Raw genomic sequence first — 12,844 nt, 5'->3', positions numbered from 1 at the left:
ATGCAGGCTCCTACTTTGACTCGGATCTCCCCAAACTCTGTGGTTTCACCTAGAGAAGTCCTTCAGTTCAGATGTTCCACACCCAGCCCAACATGCATCTCTGTAGACTTCAGTTTATATAAAACTGGAACATCAATAAAGAAGCAAACTGCAGAGTCTACAACAACATTTACTCTGACTGTAGAAGCTTCACATCAGGGCGAGTACACCTGTGATTACACATACAGGGAAACATCCTCCACTTCATCCAGGAGCAACTCCATTAGCATTACTGTGGGTAAGTGCAGACTGAATCCTGGTGTTTGATCTTATTTGTTTTTCGTTCTTGTTATAACCTGACATTACTGTTGTCCAATTGTCTGACCTTAGCCTATTTCATGTTTGGATTCTGTCAGTTGCTTGGGATTTGGTTACCTGGTTAAATTCTCACTCTGCACTTGTATATATTTTATTTTTTTTATTATCTGTTCAGTTCTTGACACACCAACAGACTAATACACAAACTAGATTTTTGCTGTTATGATTATGTAAAGAAAAATAAATTATAAATGATGGCACATTTTGATGAAGAGGATATTTTGTATCCTTAGTTGTAAGCTGTTTCTACAATATGTATATACAAATGTATAGTGTTTTATTCCTCCTATGAAACAGCATTAATTTATTTCAAGGAGGAAAAAGTCAGAACTCCTGACTAAAACGCTAGCATGTGAGGATGTGGAGGAAAACTTGGGAGACAGTCAGAACATGAACTTTGCCCAGAACAAATATTTCTGATTCTTCTTCTTTCGGCTGCTCCCATTAGGGGTCTCCACAGCAGATCATCCGTCTCCATACCACCCTGTCCTCTACATCTGCCTCTTTCACACCAACTACCTGCATGTCTTCCCTCACCACATCCATGAACCTCCTCCTTGGCCTTCCTCTTTTCCTCCTACATGGTGGCTCCATCCTCAGCTTTCTTCTACCAATATAATTCATATCCCTCCTCTGCACATGTCCAAACCATCTCAATCTTGCCTCCCTCACCTTGTCCTACATGCGCTGTCCCTCTAATAAACTCATTTCTAATCTTATCCATCCTCTTCACTCCCAACGAAAACCTTAAAATCTTCAGCTCTGCTACCTCCAGCTCCACCTCCTGTCTTCTACTCAATGCCACTGTCTTTAATCCATACAACATCGCAGGTCTCACCACAGTCCAATAAACTTTCCCTTTCATTTTTGCAGATACCCTACTATCACAAATCACTCCTGTCACTCTTCTCCACCCACTCCACCCTGCCTGCATTTACTTCTCTAACACACTCTCCATTACTTTGCACTGTTGACTCCAGGTACCTGAACTCCTCCACCTTCTCCACCTCTTCTCACTGCAACCGCACCACTCCACTGCCCTCCCTCTCATTCACACACATGTACTCTGTCTTACTCCTACTGACTTTCATTCCCCTTCTCTCCAGCGCATATCTCCACCTCTCCAGGCTCTTCTCAATGCTCACTACTCTCACCACAAATCACAATATCTTCCGCAAACATCATAGTCCAGGGAGACTCCTGTCTGACCTCGTCCGTCAACCTGTCCATCACCACTGCAGACAAGAAAGGGCTCAGGGCCGATCCTTGATGTAGTCCAACCCTCACCCTGAACCAGTCTGTCGTTCCTTCTGCACACTTCACGCCGTCACACTGTCCTCATACATGTCCTGCACCACCCTCACATACTTCTCTGACACACCTGACTTCCTCATACAGTACCACAGCTCCTCTCTCGGCACCCTGTCATACGCTTTCTCTAAATCCACAAATACACAATGCAATTCCTTCTGTCCTTCTCTATACTTCTCCATCAACATCCTCAAAGCAAATAAGGCATCTGTGGTGCTCTTGTACTCCTGCCTACCTTTCTAATCACTCAGTCTATCCCACTTCTGTTTTGCCAACCTCTTTCTCCTTATGCTCTCTCCTCATTCCACCACCAAGTCTCCTTGTCTTCCTTTCTATTTCCAGATGTCACACCAAGTACTTTTCTAGCTGCCTCCCTCATCACTCCTGCAGTAGTTTCCCAATCACTCAACACCTCTTCACCACCACCAAGCCCCTGTCCGACCTCTTCCCTGAACCTCACACTACACTCTTCCTCCTTCAGTTTCCACCATCTTATTCTTCTTTCAGTCCTCACTCTCCTTCTCTTCTTCTTCGCCTCCAAAACCATCCTACAGACCACCATTCGATGCTGTCTAGCTACACTGTCCCCTGCCAACACCTTACAGTCTCCAATCTCCTTTAGGTTGCATCTCCTGCATAGAACATAGTCCACCTGTGTGCACCTTCCTCCACTCTTATACGTCACCCTATGATCCTCCTTCTCCTTAAAATACGTGTTCACCACTGCTATTTCCATCCTTTTAGCAAAATCTACCACCATCTGCCCTTTCACATTCCTCTACTTAAGGCCATACCTACCCATCACCTCCTCATCACCTCTGTTCCCTTCACCAACATGCCCATTAAAGTCTGCCCCAATCACCAAACGTTCTTTCCTAGGTACACCATCTACCACTTCATCTAATTCACTCCAGAATCTTTCCTTCTCCTCCATCTCACAGCCAACTTGTGGAGCATAGGCACTGATGACATTTATCATCATCCCTTTAACTTCCAGCTTCACGTTCATCACCCTATCAGAAACTCTCTTCACCTCCACTACACTCTTACTGTACTCTTCCTTCAGAATCACCCCTACACCATTTCTCTTTCCATCCACACCATGATAGAACAGTTTGAACCCACCTCCAAAGTTCCTGGCCTTACTCCCTTTCCACTTGGTCTCCTGAACACACAACATATCTACCTTCTCCTCTCCATCATATCAGCTACCTCTCTCCCTTTACCCGTCATAGTACCAACATTTAAAGTACCAACCCGAACGTCCACTCTTCTACACTGCTCCTTTTCCTGCCATCTCTGTAGATGTCTTCCTCCTCTCCTTCTCCTCCTTCGGCCAACAGTAGCCCAATTTCCACCGGCACCCTGTTGGCTAACGATACCTGTGGCGGTCGTTGTTAACCCCGGGCCTCGACCGATCCGGTATGAAATTCTCATTTGTTATCGGCATATTTGATTTGGCACATGTTTTACGCTGGATGCCCTTCCTAACGCAACCCTCCCCATTTACCCGGGCTTGGGACCGGCACTAAGAGTGCACTGGCTTGTGCCTCCCTAATGGCTGGGTTAATGAATATTTCTGACTGAAGCAGTGAATTATAAGTGTACCCAAGCAGGGAGTATTGAAGGGAGATGAATAACACACTCTTGTACTTGGTCTCCTCCACTGTGATCTTCTGACTTTAAAGCATAGGACAACCCTCCCACCACCACCTAGGACAATGTGAACCCCTGCCCTCTGTCTAATGCAACACTCTGGATAAGGGTGTCTGCTAAATGCCATAAATGTAAATTTAATTATTACATTTATTGTGTATGATCAGACAAGCAAACATGCTGTGTTTTTCAGAATTAAATCTCCGTTTCTCCACAATTGCTGCCTCATTATTGTTTTGGAGATGAACCCACTCAATAGCACACTTCATACTTATTATATAACCACAATCTTCTTGTTCCTGAAGATTCTTCTGTTAACTGTCCCAGTGTGTGGAATCATGAATTGAATTGAATTAGATTTTTGCAATCTAACCCTAACCCTAGAATCCACTTGCAAATGCACATGAGAATCTGCACATAATTTTTATCAGTCAGGATGTATTTCAGGATTGTGACTTAGCAAGTAGGTGTGACCAGATGTACTGGCTGTTCTCCTGCTGTGTCCTCAGTTGCCTAGGCCATTTATCTTCTCGCCATTTTCACATCAACACCACATGCTCAAAGAGCTTTAGATTATTTGTGGAGGCCTTCTCTATGAAAATACATGTATGCAATGGGGCAGGTGACACAACTTGGTGGGTGAAAGAACCAAATTGTTCTTAACATGCTCCCTCCCAAGGGTATCAAAACACCACTGCTGCTTGCTGCACAGTCTAAGGTGCACTAGATATTAGGTTTAATGGAGGAATGTTTCAGTGTTGGACGATATACTTAATTTTCAGATTCCCTCTGTAATGCAGCGCTCTGTTATACTGAGTTTTTATGTAATATTGATAGTTTCTAAAGCCGTGGCATCAAAATGATGGTATGTATTGACTCAGGTAGGAGTCCAAGCAAGGCCTAGATATGAAATGCACGACTCACCACTGGTATCTGCTCTATGAATGTAAAATTCATGTTGTGTTTATTTGTATGTGTGTGCGTGCGTGTATGTGTGTGTGTGTGTGTGTGTGTTCTGTGTTGTCCACCAGCACAGCCGCTCTCTCTCAGGCGAAAGCAGTTACTGACAGCACAATGAGACAGAGATGAATAAACTGTCCTTAGCGTTACATAACAATTCATCTCCTCTCTGTTTACAGCTGACATCCTGTTTTTTTATACAATAAATGTTCTGAAACAATTTGCTTATTTTGAAGAAACTGCAAATAGTTGTGTCTTTACCAGCCTCACATTTATTTATATTTATTTTTGTGTCTTTATCATCACTTTATTTTCACATTGAGGGTTTTTTGCTAGAAACATACAACATTTGAACCTGTTTGTTGTTTTGTAGTGAACCTGCTGCAGCCCCGCGTCTCCTTCAGTGCTGCCAGTGGTTCATTTCACTGGGGATCTGATGGACCAGAGGTGACAAGGGGCTACAGCTTCTCCATTATCTGCTCCACTAAACCTCAGCATCCAGGCGGTTCCTTCCATTTAAAGTTCAGTGGATCCAACTTCACCAAAACTCAATCAGCTGTTAACCACTCAACCGTCTTCCTGTTCCCTGAGGCAGATTTTGTCCATCAGGGAAACTACAGCTGTACTTATGAAGTTAGCGTGAATTCACGTTCCTTTACCTTGACTGCCACTGAGCTCCTCGTCATCACTGTGAAAGGTAGAGTAAAATAAACTAGTTCTTTTAGTTCTGTTCTACAGTTTTCTAAAGTAATAAAGATGATGATGATGATAATGATGATGGATTTCTGTTTCAGCATCTTTGGCTCCCTATATTGGTGTTGGAGTGACAGCAGGACTGCTTCTCCTCTTAGTTCCAGTCATCATTTGCTTTTTGAAAATGCAAAAAAGAAGAAAGCTTCAGCAAAATAAAAAGAATAGCAAACAGTGTGAGTTTTAAAGTTTCACTAATATAATGTAGTTTTATAGACGGCACCACTGAATTTTAAACTCATTTTCTTCAAGAGTACCGTAATTTCCGGAACTATTAAACGCACTCATATATAAGCCGCACCCACTGAATTTGACAAAGATGTTTATTTTGAACATAAATAAGCCGCACCTGTCTATAAGCCGCAGGTGTTTACACTGAAACTAATGAACTTTACACAGGCTTTAATGAAAGACAGTGTTTGTAACACGGCTTGTATCTAAACAGTAGCCTAACAAGAAAGTCATTGTTCACTGTCTTCCTCCTTCCTTTCACAACTATTTCTCTCGAGAGTTTATCTTTCGGCATCGTCGTGTGTTTAAAAATCACCATCGGTGAATCTTTTCTCTCGATGCCGTGCAGCTCAGAACACAGGTAAAGTGTGTTTTCATGCCCGGTTGTTTTCAGCGTGACGAATGATTCGCATTTCCTGTAGACAGTCCGAGTGAGCGGCAGGTCAAACGTCAGAGGAACATCATCCATATTTATGATGTGCTGCGGCCCGATTCAGTGGGAGCGCATCTGATTTAATATAAAGAGTTTCATTGGTTCACCTGAACCCGTTCCGCAATTTCATTGGTCTAATGTTATGGGTCTCAGTTTTTTGCCTTGAAGTTTGTGAAACCGGGAAAAACCCAGAAAAAATTCATAAATTAGCCGCTTCGTTGTTTAAGCCGGAAAATACGGTTGTTTTGACAGGTTTTTGGATTTTTAAAATGTGTATATTGGTGAAAGAGTGAAAGTTTTTTGGAGGTCATGTTTTCTACTGGAAAGAGTCACCAGTGTTAGCTGGGTTAGGGTTATGAACTTATGAACTAGGGTTAGGGTCAGTATATGAACTCAATAAAGAAATTACAAATTAAATTTCTTTAAGGGATTAAATCACATGATCGTCTTAACCTGAATAAAAATTGTTGACTTGTTTTAATATCTATATTAATATGAAGAAAATAACGGATAAACATGTGCATTTTGACTCGATCAATTCATAGGTGCCAGAGACTCATATGAGATTCCCCCAGAACAGACGGAGCCAGATGACAATGAAGCTGATTATGAAAATGCAGAAACCATTTTCCAGCAGAAGGAGCATTCAGGAGATTCAGATGATGACTATGAAAATGTTGATGCTGATGATCAAAAAAGTGATGTGAGCAATGACTATGAGGAAGCAGAGATTAATGCTGCTTTTGAAAAGGCAGAAACATGTTTCCAGCAGAAGGAGGATTCAGAAGACTCTGATGATGATTATGTTAATGTTGGTGCTGATGAACAAAGAAGTGATGTGTACAATGACTATGACGGGGTGGACATTTATATAACATAGTGTCCAGATAATTTTCCACTGTTAAGATATTATCATTGTTATGTTTCTTTTACGTGAACTTTAATATAAGTTGTTTTTCTTTAACCAGGAATCTGTTTTAATGGCTAGATAGATCACTTTATTCATTCTAGAGGAAAATTCGTCCCTATGATGGCGTATTAGGGCCAATATGGGATAAAAAAGATAATGGAAGTATTTCCTTGTTGCTAAATCCAAGGGAAAAGTAAAGTTTGATTAGATCTAGCGCACAACGTGACATCTACCCAAACCTTGTAAAGTGTATACGTGGTTTTCTTAGTTGATAGAAAAAAAACCCCAACAAATTTGTGCTTTACAAACAAAATTTTCAAGTTATTTCTCGCAAATTTAGAGTTTTAACCTAGAAAATTTTGACTTACAACTTGAAAGTTTTAAATTTTTTAAACTCGGAAATTCCCTGCCCCTCCCCTTCCAAATCTTTGTTTTTTTTTTTACCCCTTATTGGCCCCAATACGCCGTCATACATCCAGACCCTGATGCAGATATATCAAACTTTTTGTTGCTATTAACACATTTACCTACTAAAGCAAATACAATTATAATTAATCAAGAATAATTATTAATTGTTACTGAAATTTACTTTTACTCCTATCACACCACTGAAAAATGTCACGGAGTCTGTTGATATTTTAAAACTGCATTTATAACAATAATAAAAATGTTTTAAATTATTTTGGATTTTTATTAAATTATCTTGCTTAATTTTCTAGAAATGCTTTTTATTTCTTTTTTTATATGCTTTAAGGTTTTGTTTGTGATATGGATAATCTGTTTACTGCATGATGTCATCTTTCTGCCAAATTTACTCTCATGAACAGGACAAAATGCTAGCATTTAACCGTTCACTTCATTTTCCTCACATTATTCTTTTTACTGTTTGCAAACTGCACGCTATAGTATTATTTGCTATTGATATTGTCTACATAATTTGCATTTAAACATTGTTTTGCATTGATACATGCACGACACACACATACATTATATATATATATATATACACAGTGAGGAAAATAAGTATTTGAACACCCTGCTATTTTGCAAGTTCTCCCACTTAGAAATCATGGAGGGGTCCGAAATTGTCACCGTAGGTGCATGTCCACTGTGAGAGACATAATCTAAAAAAAAAAAATCCAGAAATCACAATATATGATTTTTAAACTATTTATATGTATGATACAGCTGCAAATAAACCCAGCCATTAGTGGGGCACAAGCCAGTGCATTCTTAGTGCCGGTCCCAAGCCCGGGTAAATGGGGAGGGTTGCGTTAGGAAGGGCATCCAGCGTAAAACATGTGCCAAATCAAATATGCAGATCACAAATGAGAATGTCATACCGGATCGGTCGAGGCCCGGGTTAACAACGACCGCCACAGGTTTCGTTAGCCGACAGGGTACCGGTGGAAATTGGGCTACTGTTGGCCGAAGGAGGTGAAGGAGAGGAGGAAGACGTCTACAGAGACGGCAGGAAAAGGAGCGGTGTAGGAGAGTAGAGGTTCGGGTTGGGACTTTAAATGTTGGTACTATGATGGGTAAAGGGAGAGAGGTAGCTGATATGATGGAGAGGAGAAAGGTAGATATGTTGTGTGTTCAGGAGACCAAGTGGAATGGGAGTAAGGCCAGGAACATTGGAGGTGGGTTCAAACTGTTTTATCATGGTGTGGATGGGAAGAGAAATGGTGTAGGGGTGATTCTGAAGGAAGAGTACAGTAAGAGTGTTGTGGAGGTGAAGAGAGTTTCTGATAGGGTGATGATCGTGAAGGTGGAAGTTGAAGGGATAATGATAAATGTCATCAGTGCCTATGCTCCACAAGTTAGCTGTGAGATGGAGGAGAAGGAAAGATTCTGGAGTGAATTAGATGAAGTGGTAGATGGTGTACCTAGGAAAGAACGTTTGGTGATTGGGGCAGACTTTAATGGGCATGTTGGTGAAGGGAACAGAGGTGATGAGTAGGTGATGGGTAGGTATGGTTTTAAGGAGAGGAATGTGGAAGGGCAGATGGTGGTAGATTTTGCTAAAAGGATGGAAATGGCAGTGGTGAACACGTATTTTAAGAAGAAGGAGGATCATAGGGTGACGTATAAGAGTGGAGGAAGGTGCACACAGGTGGATTATGTTCTGTGTGGGAGATGCAACCTGAAGGAGATTGGAGACTGTAAGGTGTTGGCGGGGGACAGTGTAGCTAGACAGCATCGGATGGTGGTCTGTAGGATGGTTTTGGAGGCGAAGAGGAAGAGGAGGAAAGTAAGGATTGAAAGAAGAATAAGATGGTGGAAACTGAAGGAGGAAGAGTGTAGTGTGAGGTTCAGGGAAGAGGTCAGACAGGGGCTTGGTGGTGGTGAAGAGGTGCCGGATGATTGGGCAACTACTGCAGGAGTGATGAGGGAGGCAGCTAGAAAAGTACTTGGTGTGACATCTGGAAATAGAAAGCAAGACAAGGAGACGTGGTGGTGGAATGAGGAAGTGCAGGAGAGCATTAGGGGAAAGAGGTTGTCAAAACAGAATTGGGATCGACAGAGTGATGAGAAAAGTAGGCAGGAGTACAAGGAGATGCGGCAGCAGGTAAAAAGGGATGTGGCGAAAGCCAAGGAAAAGGCATATGAGGAGCTGTATAAGAGGTTGGACACTAAGGAAGGAGAAAAGGATTTATACCGATTGGCCAGGCAGAGGGACCGAGCTGGGAAGGATGTACTGAAGTTAGAGCAATAAAGGATGGAGAGGGAAATGTGTTGACTAGTGAGGAGAGTGTGTTGAGAAGATGGAGGGAGTATTTTGAGCAGCTGATGAATGAGGAAAATCAGAGAGAGAGAAGGTTGGAGGATGTGGAGTTGGTGAAGCAGGATGTAGATAGGATTAGTAAGGAGGAAGTGAGAGCATCGATTAAGAGGATAAAGAATGGAAAGTCGGTTGGACCAGATGACATACCTGTAGAAACTTGGAGATGTTTAGGAGAGATGGCAGTGGAGTTTTTAACCAGATTGTTTAACAGGATTCTGGAAGGGGAGAGGATGCCTGAGGAATGGAGAAGGAGTGTGCTGGTACCGATCTTTAAGCATAAGGGAGATGTGCAGACCTGCAGTAACTACAGGGGAATTAAGTTGATCAGTCACACCATGAAGTTATGGGAAAGAGTAGTGGAAGCCAGGCTGAGAGAAGAGGTGACCATCTGTGAGCAACAGTATGGTTTCATGCCGAGGAAGAGCACCACAGATGCCTTATTTGCTTTGAGGATGTTGATGGAGAAGTATAGAGAAGGACAGAAGGAATTGCATTGTGTATTTGTGGATTTAGAGAAAGCGTACGACAGGGTGCCGAGAGAGGAGTTGTGGTATTGTATGAGGAAGTCAGGTGTGTCAGAGAAGTATGTGAGGGTGGTGCAGGACATGTATGAGGACAGTGTGATGGCAGTGAAGTGTGCAGTAGGTACGACAGACTGGTTCAGGGTGAAGGTTGGACTACATCAAGGATCGGCCTTGAGCCCTTTCCTGTTTGCAGTGGTGATGGACAGGTTGATGGACGAGGTCAGACAGGAGTCTCCCTGGACTATGATGTTTGCAGATGATATTGTGATTTGTGGTGAGAGTAGTGAGCACGTTGAGAAGAGCCTGGAGAGGTGGAGATATGCGCTGGAGAGCAGGGGAATGAAAGTCAGTAGGTGTAAGACAGAGTACATGTGTGAATGAGAGGGAGGGCAGTGGAGTGATGCGGTTGCAGGGAGAAGAGGTGGAGAAGGTCGAGGAGTTCAGGTAGCTGGGGTCAACAGTGCAAAGTAATGGAGAGTGTGTTAGAGAAGTAAAGAAAAGAGTGCAGGCAGGGTGGAGTGGGTGGAGAAGAGTGACAGGAGTGATTTGTGATAGTAGGGTATCTGCAAGAATGAAAGGGAAAGTTTATAGGACTGTGGTGAGACCTGCAATGTTGTATGGATTAGAGACAGTGGCATTGAGTAAAAGACAGGAGGTGGAGCTGAAGGTAGCAGAGCTGAAGATGTTAAGGTTTTCGTTGGGAGTGACGAGGATGGACAAGATTAGAAATGAGTTTATTAGAGGGACAGCACATGTAGGATGTTTTAGTGTCAAGGTGAGTGAGGCGAGATTGAGATGGTTTAGACATGTGCAGAGAAGGGACATGAATTATATTGGTAGAAAAATGCTGAAGATGGAGTCCTCCTACCTGGTGGCTCCATCTAGTGGCAGCCGAAAGAAGAAGAAGAAGAAGAAGATACAGCTGCAAATAAGTATTTAAACACCTGTCTATCAGCTAGAATTCTGACCCTCAGAGACCTGTTAGTCTGCCTTAAAAATGTCCACCTCCACTACATTTATTATTCTAAATTAGATGCAACTGTTTGAGGACATTAGCTGCATAAAGACACCTATCCACCCCATACAATCAGTAAGAATCCAACTACTAACATGGCCAAGACCAAAGAGCTGTCCAAAGACACTAGAGACAAAATTGTACACCTCCACAAGGCTGGAAAGAGCTATGGGGAAATTGGCAAGCAGCTTGGTAAAAAAAGGTCCACTGTTGGAGCAATCATTAGAAAATGGAAGAAGCTAAACATGACTGTCAATCTCCCTCAGACTGGGGCTTCATGCAAGATCTCACCTCGTGGGGTCTCAATGATCCTAAGGAAGGTGAGAAATCAGCCCAGAACTACACAGGAGGAGCTGGTCAATGACCTGAAAAGAGCTGGGACCACCGTTTCCAAGGTTACTGTTGGTAATACACTAAGACGTCATGGTTTGAAATCATGCATGGCACGGAAGGTTCCCCTGCTTAAACCAGCACATGTCCAGGCACCTTTTAAGTTTGCCAATGACCATTTGGATGATCCAGAGGAGTCATGGAAGAAAGTAATGTGGTCAGATGAGACCAAAATAGAACTTTTTGGTCATAATTCCATTAATGTGTTTGGAGGAAGAAGAATGATGAGTACCATCCCAAGAACACCATCCCTACTTTGAAGCATTGGGGTGGTAGCATCATGCTTTGGGGGTGTTTTTCTGCACATGGGACAGGGCGACTGCACTGTATTAAGGAGAGGATGACCGGGGCCATGTATTGCGAGATTTTGGGGAACAACCTCCTTTCCTCAGTAAGAGCATTGAAGATGGGTCGAGGCTGGGTCTTCCAACATGACAATGAACCGAAGCACACAGCCAGGATAACCAAGGAGTGGCTCTGTAAGAAGCATATCAAGGTTCTGGCGTGGCCTAGCCAGTCTCCAGACCTAAACCCAATAGAGAATCTTTGGAGGGAGCTCAAACTCTGTGTTTCTCAGCGACAGGCCAGAAACCTGACTGATCTAAAGAAGATCTGTGTGCAGGAGTGGGCCAAAATCCCTCCTGCAGTGTGTGCAAACCTGGTGAAAAACTACAGGAAACGTTTGACCTCTGTAATTGCAAACAAAGGCTCCTGTACCAAATATTAACATTGACTTTCTCAGGTGTTCAAAAACTTATTTGCAGCTGTATCATACAAATAAATAGTTAAAAAATCATACATTGTGATTTCTGGATTTTTTTTTTAGATTATGTCTCTCACAGTGGACATGCACCTACGATGACAATTTCAGACCCCTCCATGATTTCTAAGTGGGAGAACTTGCAAAATAGCAGGGTGTTCAAATACTTATTTTCCTCACTGTGTATATATATATAAATCTACACACCCATCACCCATGTTGAGTTTTCTGAAGTAAAAATTGTGTTTAGATCACCTGTCAGTTAAATTTTACTTGTATGTGTAGTTCATCCATAAGCTCATTTTTTTTCAGGAATATTTAAATAAATAGACCTCAGGTCATGAAACCAACATTAGTTTGTGTTTATGTGTTTAATACAACCTACACCTACTTACAGGGAAAGCCACTTACCAAATTTAAACCAGGTGCCTGATGTTCCTGATTTCTTGTTAATGTTGTTAGCACATTCCTGTAAACAATAGAGAAATAAGAGCTACTGATATACTGTTTAAACCAGGAAACACCCAGGATCTAGTACTGGACCTCTCTCTCCATCTTCACAACTTTTTTTGCCTTTATGGCACTTTAATCTCTGGACTGTCACTTTAACTCTGGACTTGCACAGCACAGTGCCACTTTATACCACACCATACTGCACGTTATCACGTTAATCACTTTAAATTTGACTTTTTTTATTTAACTTTTTTTTTTTACTTTTTAAATGTCACTTTTTTATGACAGTTTTACTGTCATAAACATCTA

The 12,844-nt window shown here is 42.1% G+C and overlaps 1 protein-coding gene across 1 annotated transcript; it reads left to right on the top strand.

Annotated features, from left to right (window-relative positions):
- Window positions 1–7,195, top strand: LOC310739954 (uncharacterized protein; the record flags this gene model as incomplete). Its single annotated transcript, XM_083566248.1, has 4 exons — window positions 1–277; window positions 4,658–4,981; window positions 5,079–5,210; window positions 6,244–7,195. The coding sequence occupies 4 exons, from the start codon at window positions 1–3 to the stop codon at window positions 6,576–6,578; spliced, it is 1,068 nt and encodes a 355-aa protein (XP_083422374.1). The 3' UTR covers window positions 6,579–7,195.
- Between the last annotated feature and the right edge of the window lie 5,649 nt (window positions 7,196–12,844).

Source organism: Silurus aristotelis, assembly GCF_946808225.1.
Source record: "Silurus aristotelis genome assembly, chromosome: 17".
Taxonomy (NCBI): Eukaryota; Metazoa; Chordata; class Actinopteri; order Siluriformes; family Siluridae; genus Silurus; species Silurus aristotelis.
This window is presented reverse-complemented; position numbering and strand designations above follow the sequence as displayed.